The 19,549-nt window shown below is 41.7% G+C and overlaps 2 protein-coding genes and 1 long non-coding RNA gene across 3 annotated transcripts; 2 read left to right on the top strand and 1 right to left on the bottom strand.

Moving 5' to 3' along the window:
* Positions 1–1,858: 1,858 nt before the first annotated feature.
* On the top strand, positions 1,859–9,690 carry LOC146663799 (uncharacterized). The gene is made up of 2 exons (XR_014913067.1): positions 1,859–1,994; positions 8,805–9,690. It is a non-coding gene; the product is annotated as an uncharacterized LOC146663799 (long non-coding RNA).
* Positions 3,973–9,066, bottom strand: gch2 (GTP cyclohydrolase 2). Its single transcript, XM_085416735.1, has 6 exons — positions 8,814–9,066; positions 8,378–8,487; positions 8,143–8,198; positions 7,576–7,607; positions 7,402–7,486; positions 3,973–7,216 (listed from the first exon to the last, which is right to left on the bottom strand). Exons 1-6 carry the CDS (start codon positions 9,064–9,066, stop codon positions 7,087–7,089), a joined length of 666 nt encoding a protein of 221 aa, XP_085272861.1. The 3' UTR covers positions 3,973–7,086.
* A 1,182-nt stretch (positions 9,691–10,872) lies between the features above and the next one.
* msh2 (mutS homolog 2 (E. coli)) lies at positions 10,873–19,549 on the top strand. The gene is made up of 16 exons (XM_085416734.1): positions 10,873–11,120; positions 12,254–12,402; positions 12,492–12,776; positions 12,973–13,119; positions 13,339–13,488; positions 13,953–14,086; positions 14,565–14,764; positions 15,051–15,160; positions 15,244–15,367; positions 15,799–15,949; positions 16,059–16,156; positions 16,488–16,739; positions 16,922–17,126; positions 17,220–17,467; positions 17,585–17,760; positions 19,258–19,549. Exons 1-16 carry the CDS (start codon positions 10,913–10,915, stop codon positions 19,432–19,434), a joined length of 2,814 nt encoding a protein of 937 aa, XP_085272860.1. The 5' UTR covers positions 10,873–10,912; the 3' UTR covers positions 19,435–19,549.

Raw genomic sequence — 19,549 nt, 5'->3', positions numbered from 1 at the left:
GAGTTCATAAGCTCATAAGTTGATATTTAAAGGGCTCGCTCTCCCCCAGGCCTTTAGCAACATGTGCACATTTTTTTAACGTGTCCTTATTAATTTATACTGCCGGTCAACAAGATACAAACGGCCTTAGTTTCTGGGTAATCTACAGCAGGTAACTCTCAGATATGACTGATGTAAATGAGTCAGCTGTTCATAGCTATGTTTAGCAGAGCTTTAAAATACAAAAAACATTATCAAGAGACAGTTATATCATTCTGGACAGGGGAAATGTTTTAACAAATCCATGTTATTCGTTTAACTAAACCCAGGCTAAATGTATATATTCATAAGATTAAGTTAAATAAGTCGCATACTCGTACCTGGGTGATTTGGTGTGCCACTTTGTGTCTCAGTATGGAGACACAAAGTGGCTCTAGCTTTTAAAAAGTCTGGATGCATTCGTATTTTAACCCAGAGGTGATTACCAGACAAAACAACCGCTAAAAAGGAGAATATGTGAATGAGCAAGTTTGCTGCTCCTCCTGGCACAACGTTCCCATTTATCTGGGCTTGTGACGCCCTGAGGGTGGATTTGTATCCAATCCTACTCTCAAACCAGGGAGCTTTCATGTGTAAGATGAATCCATTAACCACTACACAAAGGACCCACATACAGTACATGCTATTTACTACTGCAAAATGAAAAAACAGTGTCCTGTCCATTCCCATATTTTTTAAATATATGAACAAACTGGAACTGCCAATTACACTTTAAAAAGAGAAGATTTCCCTCGTTTTATTGTGTTCGAGGCCTTGCTGGATGTGGCTCGTTATCATTTATCATATGTTGACATTCAAAGAGAAAACAAGAGAGAATATGGAAACATACCAACTGTTGGGGACTTTAGCAGCATGGCTGTAGTGGCAGAGCATCAGTCATTGGGTCACCGTCAGAGCAGAACCGAGGACATCTGGTTCACCTCACTTTACTGTCTCAGGGAGAGTAGCACAATCACAAAGTCACTTATGTGCACCGATTCGCTTACACTAGTACATACGGTGTCCACAAAACAGAGATTATGAACTAGGATCCGCAGTCAACCTGTTAAACTCCTATTTAAAACTATACTTTAATATAATATATATCAGTCATACACCTATAAACAGGCCCAAGTTTAGAGTCTATATAATACAATCAAAGCCAAAAAGCCTGCTTTAAACTACATCAGGAACCGGCCTGGGGAATGACAATGATCACAGACAAGCCTATTCATGAGTTTGAGGCAGACTGTAAGACCATATAGGTAATGAACTCTCTTCCACAGGTGCTACTGTGTATTTAAGAAAGGGACAAAGCTTCATAACACAGTAATAACTGAAGAGCGTTTATAAGTCCAAATCAGCTGAGTTGCTCACAAATATCTCTCATTCATATATTAATAAGAAAATAGGTTTATACTAGATAAGAATTTATTTAACTTTGGCAACTTATAGCACAACTAAAAATATTTTCAGTGTTTCTAGGCTACTTATTGCCATTACTTTACTTGGGAACATGCAAATAAATATGGTATATGCTGCAAATACTGCATTTAATATACACCAACCTTAAGGCCGCCTATGTTATCCTGGCAATATTCTTTCATGCTAATAAAAAACTGACTTTAACTACTAATGATGACATAGGCCATGATAATTAACACCCATCTATAATAATATTGATAAAAAATACAATAAATGTGCCGACTTTATATTCAGCTTTAGCTTAGCAACAGGGTCAAATTCTGACAAGCCACCTATCTAAGGTTAAAAACCCCCCCCAAAAAACCGATATAAGCCCTGATCAATCCTCTCTACATATTAATGAAGCAGCCAATGTTCTACCTTGTGCATAATTACGCACCCCTTTCCTATTGGTGACGCAGGCACTATCGATCCTGAAGCTGCCTATTTAACATGGGCGAGCAGCTGGAAGCATCGGACACGACCTGGGCTCCTGAAGGCTGCAGTCACCGGTGAGTCTTGCTTACTTCTTCTTATAGACAGATTTCTGGGCACTAAAAACTTTACTTTTCTTTCTCTAGTGTTTAGACCTGTGTTGGTGCAGAAACAGGGTCAAGGGTATTGTTAAGACTAAATAAGCAGTGGCGTGTCCAGCGGGGTGGCCTGGGAGGGCAGACTGGCCACCCCAGGTGCCACCACAAAGGCAAAACAATAAAATTCAATCAAATATCAAATGTACGATTATGTTTTAACGGTGAAGCTCAGATATCCGAGTGTAAGTGAATGCAGCATCGGCTTCTGCGCTATGTGCATCACGTTAGCAAAGGTAGGAGAGCCAAGCACGAAAGACAAAACTGCAGGAAACAATTTTTCGGTGAAAGAAAATGAGGACAGAATAAATGTAAGTAATATTAAGTTTGTTGAGTTTAGTAAACTTCGGTGAAATTAGAATACCAAAGAAAAAATAACACTTAAAGAATTATTGCAGCCGTGGATTATATCAGACAGTAGGCTACTGAGGGCAGCTAACATAAGAGTTATGAGTTATAAGATATAATCTAAGTCGTAACATTGCTGTATGGAGCTGCAGATTTGGTTGCAGGTTAACATAGCTGGACTGGCCATCGGGCATACCGGGCATATGCCCGGTGACTTATTTTTTATTTTTATTTTTGTAATGGCATGAACAATGAGAGGTGGTGGATTGGCCAGATGCAGGTCGATGTGTAAAAAAAACTCAGTTGTTTGGTGGTGGCTATGACGGGGCTTCCACAGAGGCCAGCAGGTGGATGAGGGAAGGGGAGGCAGGAGGAGAGCCCCGAGGCAGCCGCCGAGTGTCAGCTGAACTGAACTTCAGGTAAGAAGTTATGACCTGCAGTCTATCTGGGTCAGATATAAACCAAGTTTAGGTGGAGTTTATTTTCGTTGTGCTGACTTTTTACCGTCAGTTACAATAACTCGTACTGCGTTCTAGCCAGCTTGATGGAGTTTTTATACAGTACAGCTGGGTGGGTGCTATGATGTTACTGATAGTGAACTTTATTTTATTCATAAGGTTCGTTAGTAGAGTTGCCAACGGCTCCTTAAAAAAAATGGAATGGTCCCTCATTCAGAGAAAATATTATGCCTTTCCTATTGAGCTGAGAAGAGATGCAGTTTGTCCCGTACTCTCGCTATAATGAAAAAAAGACACAAAGCTGGATTTATTCTGTCGTTACGCTGCACAGCTGCCTCTTCTTCTCTCATTCTCTCCCCCTGCCTCTCCTGTTGCTACTTCAATCATGAAACTGATCAGTGATCAGCTGATCGGCTTTTCTCTCTTGTTTGTTTATCGCCCACTTTGCGCCAGAAAGAGGAAACCAGCAGATGTCGCGCTAAACAACAGCTGCACGTTTAAGCTTGATCAGCTGTTGTTAGAATTTATTTAATATAAATTTCTAGTATCAGCTGATGTTTGCTGGAGCCACAGCTGCAAAAAAGCTGCTGGTCATGATATGGTTTGGTTATCTGGTGAGAGGGAAACATGAAGATGAAACCAGGAGATGTCCTTACTGGATCATCAGAGCTGAACAGGTGATGGAGAAACAGGTTTACCTTTTAGTTCACATGAATGAGTTGAAGGGAAGTTATGAACTGTTTCTGAGAGACAAATAACACCAGGATCCTTTTTTAATGTAACTGACTGCTGGTAACTGTGCAGGGGCGAGTCTAGCAAAGTGTTGCCAGGGGGGCAGGTAGGGCATTAACAGGGAGAGGGGGGCACAAAGAAATACTTTTCTTTCTTATTCTCATTTAAAATATCTCGCTTTTATTAAATAATTATCTAAATCTTACAACCAAAGTTTTTATCTGACGTAAAATGTATAGAAATCATACATATACCAACAAGACTGTACATCACTGTCACAACAGGGTTTGTTTTCAGTCAAAGTCTTTATGGCTTTAATACCTGGTGGGCCGGTCTCTAGTCAAAATGCCCGATTTTCTGTCCCAGTCCAGCCCTGCAGGTTAATACTGGCAGTGTCACCATGCCAGCTGACTGTATTTCATCATCAGCCAGTGTTGTTCTTTATACATCAATATTACCAAAGTTTACCATAAGGCAGCATATAAAGTATTTACTTGCTTTCAGGTTTTATTCAAATGTTAGTCTTTTCAGTTGTTTCCCCACTTTTTTCCTGTTTCCAAATCAAACACCAGTTTGTGAGAATATCTTCTTTTTTTAACAGGCACATAAAGTTTTACATTGGCATTGGCTAATTTGTCAATTGTTTGTTACAAATGTTCATATTTTAATATTCAAAAATGTTTTTGCCCAAAACATATGTGCACAACATGTCAGTAAAAATACTATGCAAATATTGATGTCCTTGACTGCTGAATAAACACTGACTGATTGTATCTCTTGTACTTTATCAACGCAGTATCTAAAAACTTTGCACCGTAGTGGTTAAAATCTCATTCTAATAAGAGTTAAAAGTGCATTCGGTTGTTAGGTTTATAGGGTTATTGAATTATGGTTAACGGTTGGTAGAATTTTTTTTTAAACATTATCTGCCAATTACATCTGCCACCCTTCTCCAAATCTGTGCCCCTACCTGGCCCCCCCAACAAAAATTTTCTAGACGCGCCACTGTAAATAAGTACTAGCTTCTATTTTGTCCCTGAGATTTATTTCCCCAGCATAAAGTAGTGTTGGTGTTAGCAGTGGTAGCTTAGAGATGGCAAACCTACAATAAAAAGTAACATGGATTAACAACTCTGTGCACTGGGATGGTGTAGATTGTGAGCACAGAATCTCCTCACCAGGTTTCGTTTTGTTTCTGTAGTTTTCCGAGTGAGAGCCTGTGCTAAAGCTAGCTGTGCACCACTTCTTAGTTACCTCTTTTAGTTCTACAGAAATTTTTTTGTTTGTCCCATCTGCTCCAAGTAGCCCCGTTAGAGGTGCGCTTTGCCCCCTGTGGTCCGAGTCTTCCCGGTCAGCCGTTAGACTCTGTTCCTGCTACTCTTAGCGAACCTTTAGCTTCCGCTTGGTTGCTACTGCAAAGACTTACTGCTGATGTAGAAATTTAAATCTTTCATTACTAAATCACTTGACTTAGTTTTACTTCTAACTATGAAAGAATGTGAGGAGAATCCAGCTAAGGTGACACAGTGACCATTACAGATGTGTCTGAAGCCACAAGGCCCGCCCATAATGCCTAGGCTGCCGCCAATGCTGAAAATTCCCACCACAGTACCCAAATGTGCAATGAGAACAGAGACAGGGACAGTGCAGGGAAGTGCTCACATGCATTTAGCGTGTGAACGATAAATTAATTTTTTTATAATCTGACATTCTTAGCTCTCTCCCTAAACAAAAACAGTGAGTGCAACGTTAAAACTCAGTCCTATAAGTTATTATTTTATCCACAGTAACTTTAAGAATATTTGAGTATACATCTGTTAGCTGGTGCAACTCCTTCTGATTCACAGGTTTCTTATATGACTTATAAAACTGTCTTCCAAAAGTTTTACCCATTTAGTAGGAGTTTCTCTATCTGTACTACACTGCTATTTTCTTTTAGGTCTTTTAGTTTTCCTTACAATCCACAAGCCTGTTGCATAGCTTGTAGCTTTTTGGGTGAATATGACTGTATATAAAAATATCTGCAGGAAAACTAGACCGTTGAAAATAATTAAAATAACTGAAACAGTTTTGTGAACTTGGAAAAATTAAATATAGTAAAAAAAAAATGTAGAGGAAGTTTTAGTATTTGTTAGTTTGGTAAAATTTTACCACAATTTCCCTGATGAGGTTTTGAGGGATATGTTTATTGACAATCTGGATATCTACAAGACTGTGAGACAACTGCTTTAAAAAAAGGCGTGTTTTTATTTTTATTTTTTTTTAAAAGCAATATTTTAATAAATTCTATTTCTGACATGCACCCTCCAAACTAAAAGTTAACATTTTCAAACAATAAAAACTAAATTGAAACAAAAAACCTGCTCTGCACTTAAAAAAAGCAAGACTAAATCAAAATAAAGTTATTAGTCCAATCAGTGTCAAACAATGGTCTGAGTTTTACATGAGTTCACAGTTGTGTGCACAGAGAAAAGGGCTCAACAGAGAGCTTTAGAGGACTTGAGTACTTAGAGTGAGAGTGGAGGATGTGTGCTTGCCTGGCCTGACAGGCTGTTGTTAGGCAGTTGTTAACAAAATCTAATATCCAGTGACATATGTAGTTTGACCACCACCTTATTTGGAATGATAGCGTTGTTGCTGAGCTGTAGTCAACAAAGAGCAGAGAGATATAACTCATTTGGCTTCATTTTTCCCATTTGTCTAGTGTGTTGGGTGTTTGCTTCTGAAGATTCTTGAAAGGTCTTGTGAATTGTGGGTCTTATTTCATATCATATCTTATTTGTTCCACAGTATGAACGCTCTACATACTTATAATCTTATATAATGTAAATAGAATAGTTCAAACACACAACAGTAGTTGCCCTTGAGGTTTTATTTATTTTCAACATGAACAAAATTGGACTGAAAACTTTCAGAATGCTGCTTTTGACTTGTCACAGTGGCCACTGATCAAACAAACATCTACTCAGTACTTCTATCAGCTCTACTCATTTGAATCATTTTACAGCCATAACCGTTGAATATGCATCCTAAAATACCACATAATGCATAAAAGACTTTATAAATGTATTTATAAAGGACACAAGTTTTGTTAAATTAGCAAAACCAGTGAATAACAAATGCAATAACTTTGCAAGAGCACCTGTGAATGTCCCATCAGAAAAACAATTTAAATCGTAAGTACAATATTGCACTGAAGTTGTATACTTGGCAATAATAATATACTATACTGCCAATGAAGACTGTACAATATCTTCTAAAGGCACCATCAAAATAAGTATGTTGTGTTCACAGTGATTCCAACAATAGATGATCAGCAGTAAGACTGAAATCTTCACGGTTTCAGTGTATTGAGGTTAGATTGATAGGTGAAGGTCTTGGATCTGCAGCAGTTAGGTGCAGATCCCCTGGAACTCTAGAGCTTTCCACGTGCAACTGTAGACAGTGGCTCAGGAGTGGATGGCACGTAATGTCTGTTAAGTGCGCCTTGAAAGATACAGGAACTCCTCACGGGTTTTGGGGTCCTCGAGGTAGACTCCCAGCATGGCGCTTGTCACTGTGCGGCTGTTCATCTTCTGGACACCACGCATCACCATACACATGTGCCTGCAAAACACAAGTGTGCTTATCAAACCTCTGCAGCTCCTGAGCTTACTGGCTCCTAAGCTCTGCTTAAGGCCAGTATTTTGTGTCATATAATGCTATATGAGCATCTGTGCAATATAACAGCAGCTTTAAGCTGTACAGATAATAATGTTGAAGGTAGGTAGTGTGTGTATGTTTGTACTTACGCCGCTTCAATAACCACAGCTACACCTTTTGGCTGCAGAGCCTCAGATATCCCAACGGCGATCTGCTTAGTCAGTCGCTCTTGAACTGAAACCAAAACAAAACAAAGAAATTCAGCTTATACGGTACACTAGACGATGCCAGTTGTCTAGTGCACACATTTGCCGGTTGCTTACCTTGAAGCCTACGGCTGAAGATCTCCACAATCCTGCAGAAATCAGAACACAAGCAAAGCCAAGGAGATTCATTAATAATGATTCAGTTTTTAATAAACACAGTCTGGCATCAGTCCCTGACTACCGGCCTCTTCTCCAGCCAGCAGACTGTATAACTTGTCATTTGTGAATCAGTCACATTCTGTGAATTTGTCATTCACAGTTCAACGTTAGTGAGACTGTCTCAAGTTCATCTGCAGCTACTGTAACTCTGCATCACTATATTCAGATTTAAAGAGATATTTTAGGACAGGAGGAGAAGGAGACAGGCAGAGAGGCTGTGATAATAGTCTGGGATTCCCACAGGTCCAAAAGGATTTTCTCATGGCTCGAGAGCGAGCAGAGTTTAGACTTGTGTCTGATGAGAGGCCTAGATGATAGCCAGTGTGTTTAGGCTCTAAGCCTCCAGGTCAATGCACTGGAATAACAGAAGAACACAGTCAGCTGACACTAACACGAGAAACATACAGACACAGTGGCAGCTGGAGGGTACAGTGCATGTGTGTGTGTGGGTGCGTACTCTGTTACCTTGCCAGCTTGCTCAGTCCCACCACTTTTTTGTTGGGAATATACCCGATGTGAACCTGGAGAGGGACAACAGCCAGTGAGAGCACATAATCAGAGAAATACAGGAGGTCAATATTAGCGGTTGAATGCTGAAATTAATTCACTGAACAATGCTTAATGAGTAAGAAAGCTTTTTTTCTTGTCTCACGCTTTCTTTTTTTTAAATGTAACATTTCTTTCAATCACATAGACCTACCTTGCCAAAAAAGGGCACCATGTGGTGTTCACATAGTGAAAACATGTCTATGTCTTTCACAATCACCATCTCATCGTGGTCTTCATCAAATATGGCATTGTTTAAGATGTCTGGTGATACAAAAGCAAACATATGCATTTCTTTACATTACATTTACATTTCTTTACATATGCATTATCTTTACTTCAGTTAAGGAAACATTCATCTGAAATCTTTTCAACATCCTGGAATCATAATAATAATGCTTAATACTAATAATACTTGATCTACCCGTTATTTTGTGCCTTGATCTTTTAGTTTTAACGTCTGTGAAGATTTAAAATATCATGATTTGACCAACCAAACGTTCATAAGTAAAAAGATGCTGAATACTGAGGTAAGTCATTTTGCTAACTCACTCTCTCATCCTCTCTCAACTTGTTCCCAGGTGACTCACCATCGATGGTCTCATGGTAGCCCTTGGTGAGGAACTGGATGGCTTTGGCTGCGCGCAACGGGGTGCGCAACAGTCCCTCCCGGTCGGTGTCCTCCCCAAGATGCCTGAGGATGTCGGTGTAGGCGGTCTCCAGCGCCGGTAACCGAGACGCGTCCTCCAACTCTTTGCGGGATGTCTCGTGGTGGTTGTTGACGGTTGACATCTTGTTGTCTGTGTGGAACTCCTCCACGATGTCGCCGACTTTTGTGCTCATGGTTAAGGCGCGCTTGGACTCTGCTTAGGACCGAGAAATAAACAAGGATGAAGTTCCGTTGCCCTGCGGATCTGGCTGGCCTATTCGGTAGTTATCCTGTTTATGGGGCCTGCCTGGGATGCGCATCAGGCTCCTATTGGTCGGAGTCGTGCGTACGTCAAAAAAGGAAGCATCGTCAGAGGGGTTAAACACTGACCAACCCCGCCCCCTGCAAAGAAGAAAAAAAAGGGGAAAGAAACCTTATCTTATGTCACTTGAGACCTTGTTAACCTCGTTTTAAATCATCTGAGTTGATTTGTTCCAGTTATGTTGCTCTGATACAAAAAATCTTAGTAAGCTCGTGAGGCTCATGACTTCACATGCTTTTTTTTTTTAAGTTTATGGAAATCAAATTGTTGTGTAATCACGAACTGTCTTGATAAGCCACAATCAAAAGCACAATATGTTTTTTTCTGCTGGGAATACACAGCCCAAAATGTCAGAGGGCTTCAAAGGTACATATCTGCATTAAAGATACTTACAACCAGTCTGTTTAACTCTATGTCTTAATTATGAAAAATGTGGATGGTTTGACATTAATTTTGTAATATTATTTTCATGAATAAAATGATTTAATACAAACAAGCCTTGTGGGATCTGATATCTGATAAGTAATAAATGTTGTTTGCATGGTGATATAGTATTTTAATCATAATAAGAATAATAATAACTTTATTTATAAAGCGCTTTCAACCAAAGTGCTGTACAGCTATTTGAACTTAAAAAAAAAAAGAATAAATAAAAGCGATAAATAAAAACAGTAAGAATTTAAAAACTAAAAGGCATAAAATTAAGACATGTAAGATAATCATCAGATAACAGTTATTACATTTATTTACTTTTTCTTGCTGTAGGTCAGCTGAAAGAAGCATCAGATACTCTAAATCAATAGGACAAACTACGATAAGTTTAAATGAAAGGATTGCTTCATATTCTTGGAAGAAATCCTTTGCATTAAATGACTGCCTGAAGTATAGAACCCATGGATGTGGTCATGAAGCGGTTTCTCCCCTGAGAAGCTCAGCTAAGCCTTCACTGCAGCCACTTTTGGCTGCTTCTTATTTGTGGGTCCCTCTGAAATTTGTTTCCAGTAACTGAAAAGCATCTACTGATCTATTAACTTCATGTTGAGTTTGTTTGATGAAATTCTGGCAACTCTGATCCATAAGAGGTTAATTATAATTATATGAGTATATATATTATGTTAATTGGTGTTTCTAAATTGCACATAGGTGTGCATGTGTTAGCCCAGTGATAGATTGGCGACCTGTCCAGGGTGTGCCTTTCCTCTTGCTCTATGCTAGCTGGGTTAGGCCCAGCACCACCCAGGCGACCCTGATAAGGATAAGCGGAAGAGAATGGATGGATGGATGGAAGTCGAAAATTTGGGTTATCATTTCAAAATTTCGACGTAATAACTTTTAGTTTTAATACATTTAAACGATTTCATTAGTTTTGAGTTATTTACTGAGAAATGTGAGTTAGAAAGTCGATATTATTTATGTTCCGGTGATTACTGAAGTTTTAAGTCAGGTTCGAAAATGTTTACATAACATTAGTGTTCCGAGCTACTGAAGACGTAAAAGAAGAAACGAGCGGCGTTCTTGTCATTTACATGTTTCAGCGACTTACTCGAGAGTTTAAGATCATTCAAACATCTGTTTATACGTGGTTTAGCTTTGAAATGTCTGCATTTGTGAATAAAAATGTTCCCAGTAAGCGGCCCCGGTTGCGTTCTTGTTTCTATGGGAACATCTCGTCAACGCAACTTCCTGTTTGGTTCTGCTCGGTGGCGGGAGATTCCAGGATGGCGGTGCAGCCGAAACAGAACCTGTCCATGGACAGCGCAGCCGAGCACGGCTTTCTTAACTTCATTTTCTCCATGCCGGAGAAGCCGGACACCACATTCCGGATATTTGACCGTAACGAATATTATACGGTTCACGGGAAGGACGCCATATTCGCGGCGAAGGAGGTTTTCAAAACGAACGGGGTCATCAAATATTTGGGTTCAGGTACTAGCTTAGCTGTGCACTAAGCTAACTTCAGTTGGCGCTTTTAAACAAGTAAGGGGACGAGGGGTGCCTCGGTGCCTTTACTATTAAGCTAACCTAGTTGGTGTGACCGTGTAGCCAGAGAAAGGGTTTCACAGGTTGTAGCTAAGGTGGCTGCTATTAGCTGCAGCCCTAGCAGGTCCTGTACGTTCGGAAGCATTGCCATGGCTAATTAAATGTTGGACAGAGTATGTTTTTGTGGGAAATGATGAGGGGTCCTCTTACAGTTAAGTGTTTTCATTTATTGTCTCAGGGACATTTCATTTGTTTAAATGGCGATATATCATTGAGCTACAAATTTCCTGTGAGGTCACTGACAGAAAAACATGGAGAACAAAAACTGCTTCACCCAGATATTAGATGTTTTAGTCTTTATAGCTAGCTGCAGCTCCTTTCTTCTGTGGTAGTTTTCAGCATACAACACAAAAACCTGCATGACTTGTACCTTTGTGCTGACTCTAAATTTTACACTAGGACAAATGATGGAGTTTAAATACCTTGAGTCAACCATGGAGAGCACTGGATAGTGCACAACAGAAGTGAAGAAGAGAGTACCAAGAGGGTAGTGCAGGTGGAGATGGTTTTCGGGGGTGATTTTTGACAGGAGGGTAGCAGCAAGAGTGAAAGGGAAGGTGAAACCTGTTTTGATGTATGGTTTAGAGACAGTGGCATTGAGAAAAAGACAAGAGGGAGAACTGAAGATGTTAAGATTTTAATTAATTGGGAGGATGGACAGGATTAGAAACGGTTATATTAGAGGGACAGCTCAGGTTGCGCATTTTGGATACAAAGTTGGAGGGGCAAGGATTTGGACATGTACAGAGGAGGGATAGTGGATGTATTAGACAGAAGATCCTTAATTAGAACTGCCAGGCAGAAGGGAAAGAGGAAGCCCACACAGGAGGTTTTTGGACATACTGAAGGAGGACATACAAAGCAGGATGCTGGGGACAGGCTGAGATGGAGGCAGATGATCTGCTAAATAAAAAATGCCACCTGGTCACATGAGATACTTGTGTACTGAAACCACCAGCACTCTGTGCCATGAGAAGGACGCATTACAAAGATTTTGACATGTTTTTGTTGGTCAACAGGGAGTCGAAAGCTGGAGAGTGTGGTTCTGAGCAAGCTGAACTTTGAGGCCTTTGTGAAAGATTTGCTGTTGGTGAGGCAGTACAGAGTGGAGGTGTACAGGAACCACAGCAAGAGCAGCAAGGAGCACGACTGGAAGATTGAGTACAAGGTACTGTGCTGGCTATTGAGACATATCAGGGTGGTTTCTGCTTGTTTAAAAAAACAACTCTGGATCTTACCTCCTGTGTCCAAATGCAGGCCTCTCCAGGAAACTTGACTCAGCTTGAGGAGATCCTTTTTGGTGGGGAAAGCGGCTCAGAGGGCTGTGCAGGTGTCGTAGCTGTGCGGCTTGCAACTGGAGCTGATGGGCAGCGTGTTGTTGGGGTCGGGTATGTGGATGCAGCCCAGTGGACGATGGGAGTGTGCGAGTTTCCAGACAATGAGATATTCTCCAACTTGGAATCCCTGCTTGTCCAAATCAGTCCCAAAGAGTGTCTCCTAGCCCAGGGGGAAGCTAACACTGATGGGAGTAAACTGCGTGAGGTATGTGGGCACGGTAATTACTAAACTTATGTTAAAAAAATCAGTATGAACATCAGTCTTGCAAAATGGGAAGTCTTTAAACGAGTGTTCTTTTCTTTAAACCAGGCCTGACTTAAAAAAAATTAATATTAATACTCTGGCTGCATAAGAAGAGATTGTGATGCGAGTATATTGTTGTTTTTGTATGTCTGTGTAGGTGGTGCAGCGTGGCGGCATGCTAGTCTCTGATAGGAAGAGAGCTGAGTTCAACAGCAAGGACATGGTCCAGGATCTCAACAGGCTGCTGAGAGCAAAGAGAGGGGAGACTGTGGCGAGCAACACCTTACCTGAGCTGGACAAACAGGTGAACGACAGGAAAAAACAAACATTTTGACAAAAGGTGGTGGTTTGAAAAAACTTTTCTTTATTTTACAACAACATTTAGAACTAAGCATTATTGATAAAATCCCAGTCATAACAGCTCCTGCCGACTAAATGACACTCAGGCTGAAGACCGTGCATATGAACAGGTCACTATGTGGGAAGTTTGACCATAGGGTCCCTTGTGTGGTGTCATTCTCAGGTGGCAATGTCATGTTTGGCTGCAGTGGTGCGTTTCCTTGAACTGCTCTCTGATGAGTCCAACTTCAACTCCTTCAACCTGACCACTCTGGACCTGGGTCAGTACATGAGGCTGGACAACGCTGCCGTCAGGGCTCTTAATCTCTTCCAGGTAAGTGACCGGTGTCAACGCCTCAAAGTTTTCACCTTGATAAAATCACCAGAATAACAGAAGTGTTCTTTTCTTGGCTTGTCTTGGCTTATTAATGCAGTTATAATGATGCAGATTATATGGCAGCAATAAATTAATTTCTGTATCTCCACAGGTTCTTTGTGGTTGCAGGCTCTGTAGGAACTGGTTGTTGTTGTGCTAGAAAAACAAAAAGATGTGATTTAGAGAATTCAAAAACACAAATTTGGAAATGACCAGCAAGAAATTTAGAAAACCAGCAACCCGTTCAAGTTCTAGTAGCTGTGACATATTGATTTTATTGACTGAGCCTGTTTTTTTTTTTTTTCTTTTTTCTGTTATGTAGCAAATACGTACGACTGTGATAAAAATATTCCCAATTTGTCCGTGCATCACTGTAATTCATCTGTTAAATTCACGACTAACATGCAAATTGTATACTTCAGGGTTCACCTGACGACACCACCGGAGCTCACTCGTTGGCCGGTTTGTTGAATAAGTGCCGTACGCCGCAGGGTCAGCGGTTGGTCAACCAGTGGATCAAACAGCCCCTCATGGACAAAACTAAAATAGAGGAGAGGTAATACAGTGATGAGGGATGGAGGGTTTCTGTACCTTTAACAAATCCAACTTAGCAATATGCCAGGTCTGTAGGCGATAAGACCTCCTAGTCAAACATCTTTAGCTTAACAAACATTATACATTTCAAGGAGGCATTTAAGGGAATAGAAGTATGGTATTATGAATCAGCCCTCATGTTTTTATAATTTGACAGGAAAAGTCGAAATAGATGCAGAAATTTACCGATATGTCTGCATACATGGAAATTCTGAACTGAACTTTTTTAGACAAGTTTTCTTGTGATTTCTTTGAGTAGTCTTCAGGAGTATTTCTCCAGGCTTCCTCGAGGACATTCAGAGGTCTTCTTTGGATGTTGGCTGCCTTTTGTTTAGTTCTCAGTCAAAGATGATTTCGTACTGCTTCGATAACGCTGAGGTCCGGGCTCTGGGGGAGGCCATTCTACAGGACTTACAATTACTGAGGATATTTTTGTGCAGGCTTGACCTGGTGGAAAGCTTTGTGTGCGACTCTGTGCTGAGGCAGACCTGTCAGGACGATTTGCTGAGGCGGTTTCCCGATCTTCATCGACTGGCCAAGAAGTTTCACCGTCACACGGCAACGCTGCAGGACTGTTATCGTGTCTACCAGGCTGTGAGCCAAATACCGACTCTTATCACTGCTCTGGAGGGATACACGGGTAAGCTGCAGCTTATACACTGTTTACCTCACTCTACAATCTGTTTTGCAGGCTGCAGGGATGCTGTCTTGTTTGCTTCATACAGCTGATTTGACAGTTTCTTAATTGTTGTTATTTGGAGTCCAAAGATTGTTGTTGCTTCATCGTGCTGACTGTGTGTAAACAAAGGATGCTGTTTTTCATGGAACTATTTATGTATTGAATCAGATGAATTCAAAACTGAGATCTGGTCTGCTTCAAATCACTTTTAACTAAAATTTAGGCTAATACTTTGTTTGTGTTGCAGGTAGCAACAAGGTTCTGCTAAATGCAGTATTCCTCTCGCCTCTCAGAGACCTGCAGACTGACTGCACCAAGTACCAAGAGATGATTGAAACCACACTGGACATGAACCAGGTCTTTTCATTTGCTTCAAAGTATTTTGCCCTCCGTTTGCACACAGCCTGTTGTGCATTTGACTTATTTCTTGTTTCGTGTAGATTGACCACCACGAGTACCTGGTGAAGGCATCATTTGATCCGGTGCTGAGTGAGCTGAGAGAAAAGATGGATGTGCTGGAAAAACGCATGCAGACCGTGCTGAACAGTGCAGCCAGAGAACTAGGTAATTACAGTATATACATAATATAAAACAATAACCTTATTAATTGGTATCTACAAAGAATCTGTTCTTAGAGGAATAACTTGTAAAGTACGACATGAATATAGTGATAAATAACCTAATACTAATTCTTTTCTTTTAATTGAAATTTAAACGTGTGTGTGTGTGTGTGTGTGTGTGTGTGTGTGTGTGTGTGTGTGTGTGTGTGTGTCTCTACAAGAAAACAAAAACAGGTAGTTTCCTAAATAGGTTCTCTGGATATTTATGTTAATGAGGTGTTGAACAGGTGTACCTAATATAGTGGCTAATGACTGTGTGTCCTAACTAACCTGGTGCCGCAGCAATCCTTGTGCAAGGCAGGTGACGGCCGTCTAAAGGAAGGTTTCCACTTTGGCTTTTATGCTTAAACAGATTGGCGTAACTTTGTGTTTCAGGTCTGGAGGCGGGTAAAACCGTGAAGCTGGAGTCAAACGCCGTGCTGGGATTTTACCTGAGAGTCACATGCAAGGAGGAAAAGAGTCTGAGGAACAACAAGAAATTCACCATGCTGGATGTGCAGAAGAACGGTGTGCGCTTTACCAACAGGTGTGCCTCACCGCGCCTCTAATGTCAGCATCACAAAACGCTGCTCGTTTTTTTGCGGGGTTTTTTTTTTGCCATCTGATGATTCACGCCGATGTATGTTCGCTTGCAGTAAGCTGAGCTCTCTGAACGAGGAGTACACCAAAAGCAGGGAGGAGTATGAGGAAGCCCAGAACGCCATCGTTAAAGAGATCATCAACATTGCCTCAGGTGAGGAATCTCATCACATGCTCCTCACTGTCTTCTCAGCAAGGCATCGATTTGAACAGCATAGGAAACGATTGTATCCGGGTTGTGTGAAAACTGGAAATGTCATAATTGCATGAAAGTTGCTTTGTGAGACCGTTTAATTGATTTCGTTCACATTTTCTGTAAAGGTCAGTAAAATCTACAGCACTTGGAATTTTTGCATAGACGTCAAAGAACTGGTGATGTTGCGGTCTTTCTTTTATCAAATACAAAATTGTTTTGGAGCCTGCACATGATGCGGTCTTCCGCCTGCGATGGTTCATTTAAGGCTCTAAATGTTTTAAACCGTCAGGTTACGTGGATCCCCTCCAGACGCTCAGCGACGTGATAGCGCAGCTGGACGCCGTGGCGAGTTTTGCCGTCACATCGGTGTCTGCTCCTGTGCCGTTCGTTCGGCCTCAATTCCAGCTCTTAGACCATGGCTGCAGGCGCGTGGAGCTGCTGCAGGCTAGACATCCCTGCATGGAGATGGATGCAGACACTGCATTCATACCTAATGACATCAGCTTTGTCCAGGAAGACAAGAGCTTCTATATCATAACAGGTGAAAAATAAGCACAGATTAAGTCAAGGGTGGATTTAAAGGCAAATTCTCCCATGTGGGCTGTCTGGCTGTCATTGATGAGGCCCATCACTGTAAAAATCAGCCCTATGTTGTAATAAGCGCAGCTTTTATTAAGTCTTGGAAGTACCTCGAAAATCATTATGCTTTCCAAACCTTTGCAGGACCAAATATGGGTGGCAAGTCCACCTTTATCCGGCAGGTGGGTGTGATCGCATTGATGGCTCAGATTGGTTGCTTTGTGCCATGCGAGAAGGCGGAGCTTAGCGTGATGGACAGCATCCTGGCAAGGGTGGGTGCAGGAGACAGCCAGGTGAAAGGAGTCTCCAGCTTTATGTCCGAGATGCTAGAGACAGCCGCCATTCTGCGGTAAGAACAGACGAGCTTTATTAATAGTTATACAAATAACCGATGAGCAGATACGGGAAGGTTTTCTCATCGTCTGTGTTGTTGTTGTTACAGTTCGGCCACAGAGAAGTCGCTCATCATAATCGACGAGCTCGGCAGAGGCACGTCCACCTACGACGGCTTCGGTCTGGCCTGGGCCATCAGCGAGCACATCGCCTCCAAAATCGGCTGCTTCTGCCTGTTCGCCACCCACTTCCACGAGCTGACGGCGCTGGCAGCTCAGCAGCCCACGGTCCACAACCTGCACGTCACAGCCCTGACGTCGCACAACACACTCACAATGCTGTACAGAGTCAAGCCAGGTCAGCACGTGGTTTCGCTCGGGGTTAACGCAGCTTTGTGCTTTTAAAAATGTTAATCTCAACAAACGATTATAATCAGCCCAGAGCGCCTTTAGAGTGATCCGTCTCTGTCTTCAGGCGTGTGTGACCAGAGTTTTGGAATCCACGTGGCCGAGTTGGCTTGCTTCCCGCCGTCAGTGCTGGCCGCTGCGAAGGAGAAGGCGGAGGAGCTGGAGGAATTCCAAGAACCTGCAGGAGATGAGTCGGAACAGGAGGAGGAGCCCAAGGCTAAGAGGCGAAAGACAGACAAGCAGGTAAGGCTCAGATTTCCACTATTATACCAACACCATAATCTAGACACAGCGGTGTCCATAGTGACATTTATTTATCATTTAATAAACACTACATTGTTGGTACAAGAGGCATAAATGTGCGTTTGTGCTGCAAACGGAGACTACTAGTCTTGCTAATAATAGCAGATTTTTATTAAAAGAAGTGTAGAGACCAAAAGTCAGGGCAGGGGGCAAAAATAAGAATACACTTGAAGCTGTCAAAGGAATGGGAGCCTGTTAGAGGGCTAATACAGAGAGTCAGACAACCATTCGCACTCACACCACTAACTGCATGTCTTTGGACTATGGGAGGAAGCCGGAGACCCCAGAGAGAACCCCTGAGGACAAGGGGAGAACATGTAAACTCCACAATGAAAGGCCCTGGCCAGATGGTGGAGTTGAACCCATGACCTTCTTGCTGTGAGACTAATCATCGTACCACCATTTTGCCTCATTTCTGTTGAGCTTATTCTCTGGATGCATTAAAGAAGTCTTGACCTGGATATCTACTGGCTCTGAAAGTCTGAAATACTGGCCTTCGCCCTTGAGGACAAGTCATCAGACTTCAGCCTATTGATTCCTACATAGATTAACATTATCTTTTGCACTAGTTTGCCTGACTGCAAGAAAAATGATTGCTCAGTGGCACTGAAACAATGGTAATTTCTGACAATTTAGTTACTCACAAGACTTCATGTGCAGTTCCGTTTAATCTCAGCCGTTTCACTGCAGAGCCAGATGTGATAAGAAATTTTCCTAAGCAAGATCGAGTAGCACAAACTTGAATTCCCCCGTAACAGGGGAAATATTAGTCGGATTTTAGAGTGGCAGAAGCTCGGGATCTTTTAAAAAGCTGAAGACGAAAACAGGATGGTGTCCACAGCAGGATAATGAACAACACAAGTCAAGATCCACATCAGACTTCCTCAGAAGGTGCAAGCTTAGGTGCTCAGTCCTTGCGCTGGCAAAGGTCGGCAGCCTTAACCCAACAATATTCCCACGTGTGGGATTAATAAAGGTTATCTTATCATAGTAAATAAAACCTCTATTGAAAATCTGCGGTTAGACATAAAAGTAAACTTGAGGCAAGAATCTCAGAACTAGAAATCCCTTTCTAGGAAAGTCATCACCTCAAAAGATTCCTGGCTGCTACAAACAGCTCTGATTGTTCCCAGTGTTACTAATTACTGCCAGTGAAGGATAACAGAACTGTCGCTTTGAGCCCTTTTCCTCCTTTGATATTTTCACATTGTAAAAAGATGGGTATTTTATTCTCCACGGTGAAGGAATGTCACAAGCACAAGGGGAAAAAAATACACTTGTTGCTGTGTTCTTACAGATAGAGGCAGCCAATCAGAAGAAAGTTGACTTAAAGGCAGCAAAAGCGCCTCGTTTCAGAGAGTAGAGCTGAGGTCCATTCAGAAACCAGAAGAGAGAGTTTGAATTTCTTGTAACACCCATGCCCTGCTTATTTTTCAGGTGGGGGAAAACCTGATCCACTACTTTCTGCAGAAGGTGAAGTCACTTCCACTTGCCACCATGACTGAGGAGGAAGTGAAGGCAAAGCTCAGGAAAATGAAGCAGAAGCTGGTTGCCAAAAATAACACGTACATCAGCGAGGTCCTCGCACGCTGCGTTCCTGTTAAAACTGCTTGATTTTTAAACCCCTACCCGCTGTCTGCTCTGCAAAGTTAAAGTTCATCACTGTAGCGGAGAACACTAGAGTGCTTATACTGTAGTTTTCCAATAAAGGATTTATTGCCACTCTGCA

The sequence above is a fragment of the Rhamphochromis longiceps genome, linkage group LG8 (genome assembly GCF_057381845.1).
Source record: "Rhamphochromis longiceps isolate RC_006_pf linkage group LG8, R_longiceps_female_GT1.1, whole genome shotgun sequence".
In the NCBI taxonomy this organism is placed as follows: Eukaryota; Metazoa; Chordata; class Actinopteri; order Cichliformes; family Cichlidae; genus Rhamphochromis; species Rhamphochromis longiceps.
This window is presented reverse-complemented; position numbering and strand designations above follow the sequence as displayed.

What these genes read in the sequence shown, in the direction of transcription:
- gch2 (XM_085416735.1), bottom strand. Translation starts at nt 9,066, where the DNA reads ATGAGCACAAAAGTCGGCGACATCGTGGAGGAGTTCCACACAGACAAC. An exon ending in CTACCATGAGACCATCGATG is followed by an intron (nt 8,488 to 8,813) that starts GTGAGTCACCTG and finishes TTGTATCACCAG; the next exon opens with ACATCTTAAACAATGCCATA. An exon ending in GGACTGAGCAAGCTGGCAAG is followed by an intron (nt 7,608 to 8,142) that starts GTAACAGAGTAC and finishes TGATTTCTGCAG; the next exon opens with GATTGTGGAGATCTTCAGCC.
- msh2 (XM_085416734.1), top strand. Translation starts at nt 10,913, where the DNA reads ATGGCGGTGCAGCCGAAACAGAACCTGTCCATGGACAGCGCAGCCGAG. An exon ending in GGGCTCTTAATCTCTTCCAG is followed by an intron (nt 13,489 to 13,952) that starts GTAAGTGACCGG and finishes TGTATACTTCAG; the next exon opens with GGTTCACCTGACGACACCAC. An exon ending in CAGTGCAGCCAGAGAACTAG is followed by an intron (nt 15,368 to 15,798) that starts GTAATTACAGTA and finishes TTTGTGTTTCAG; the next exon opens with GTCTGGAGGCGGGTAAAACC.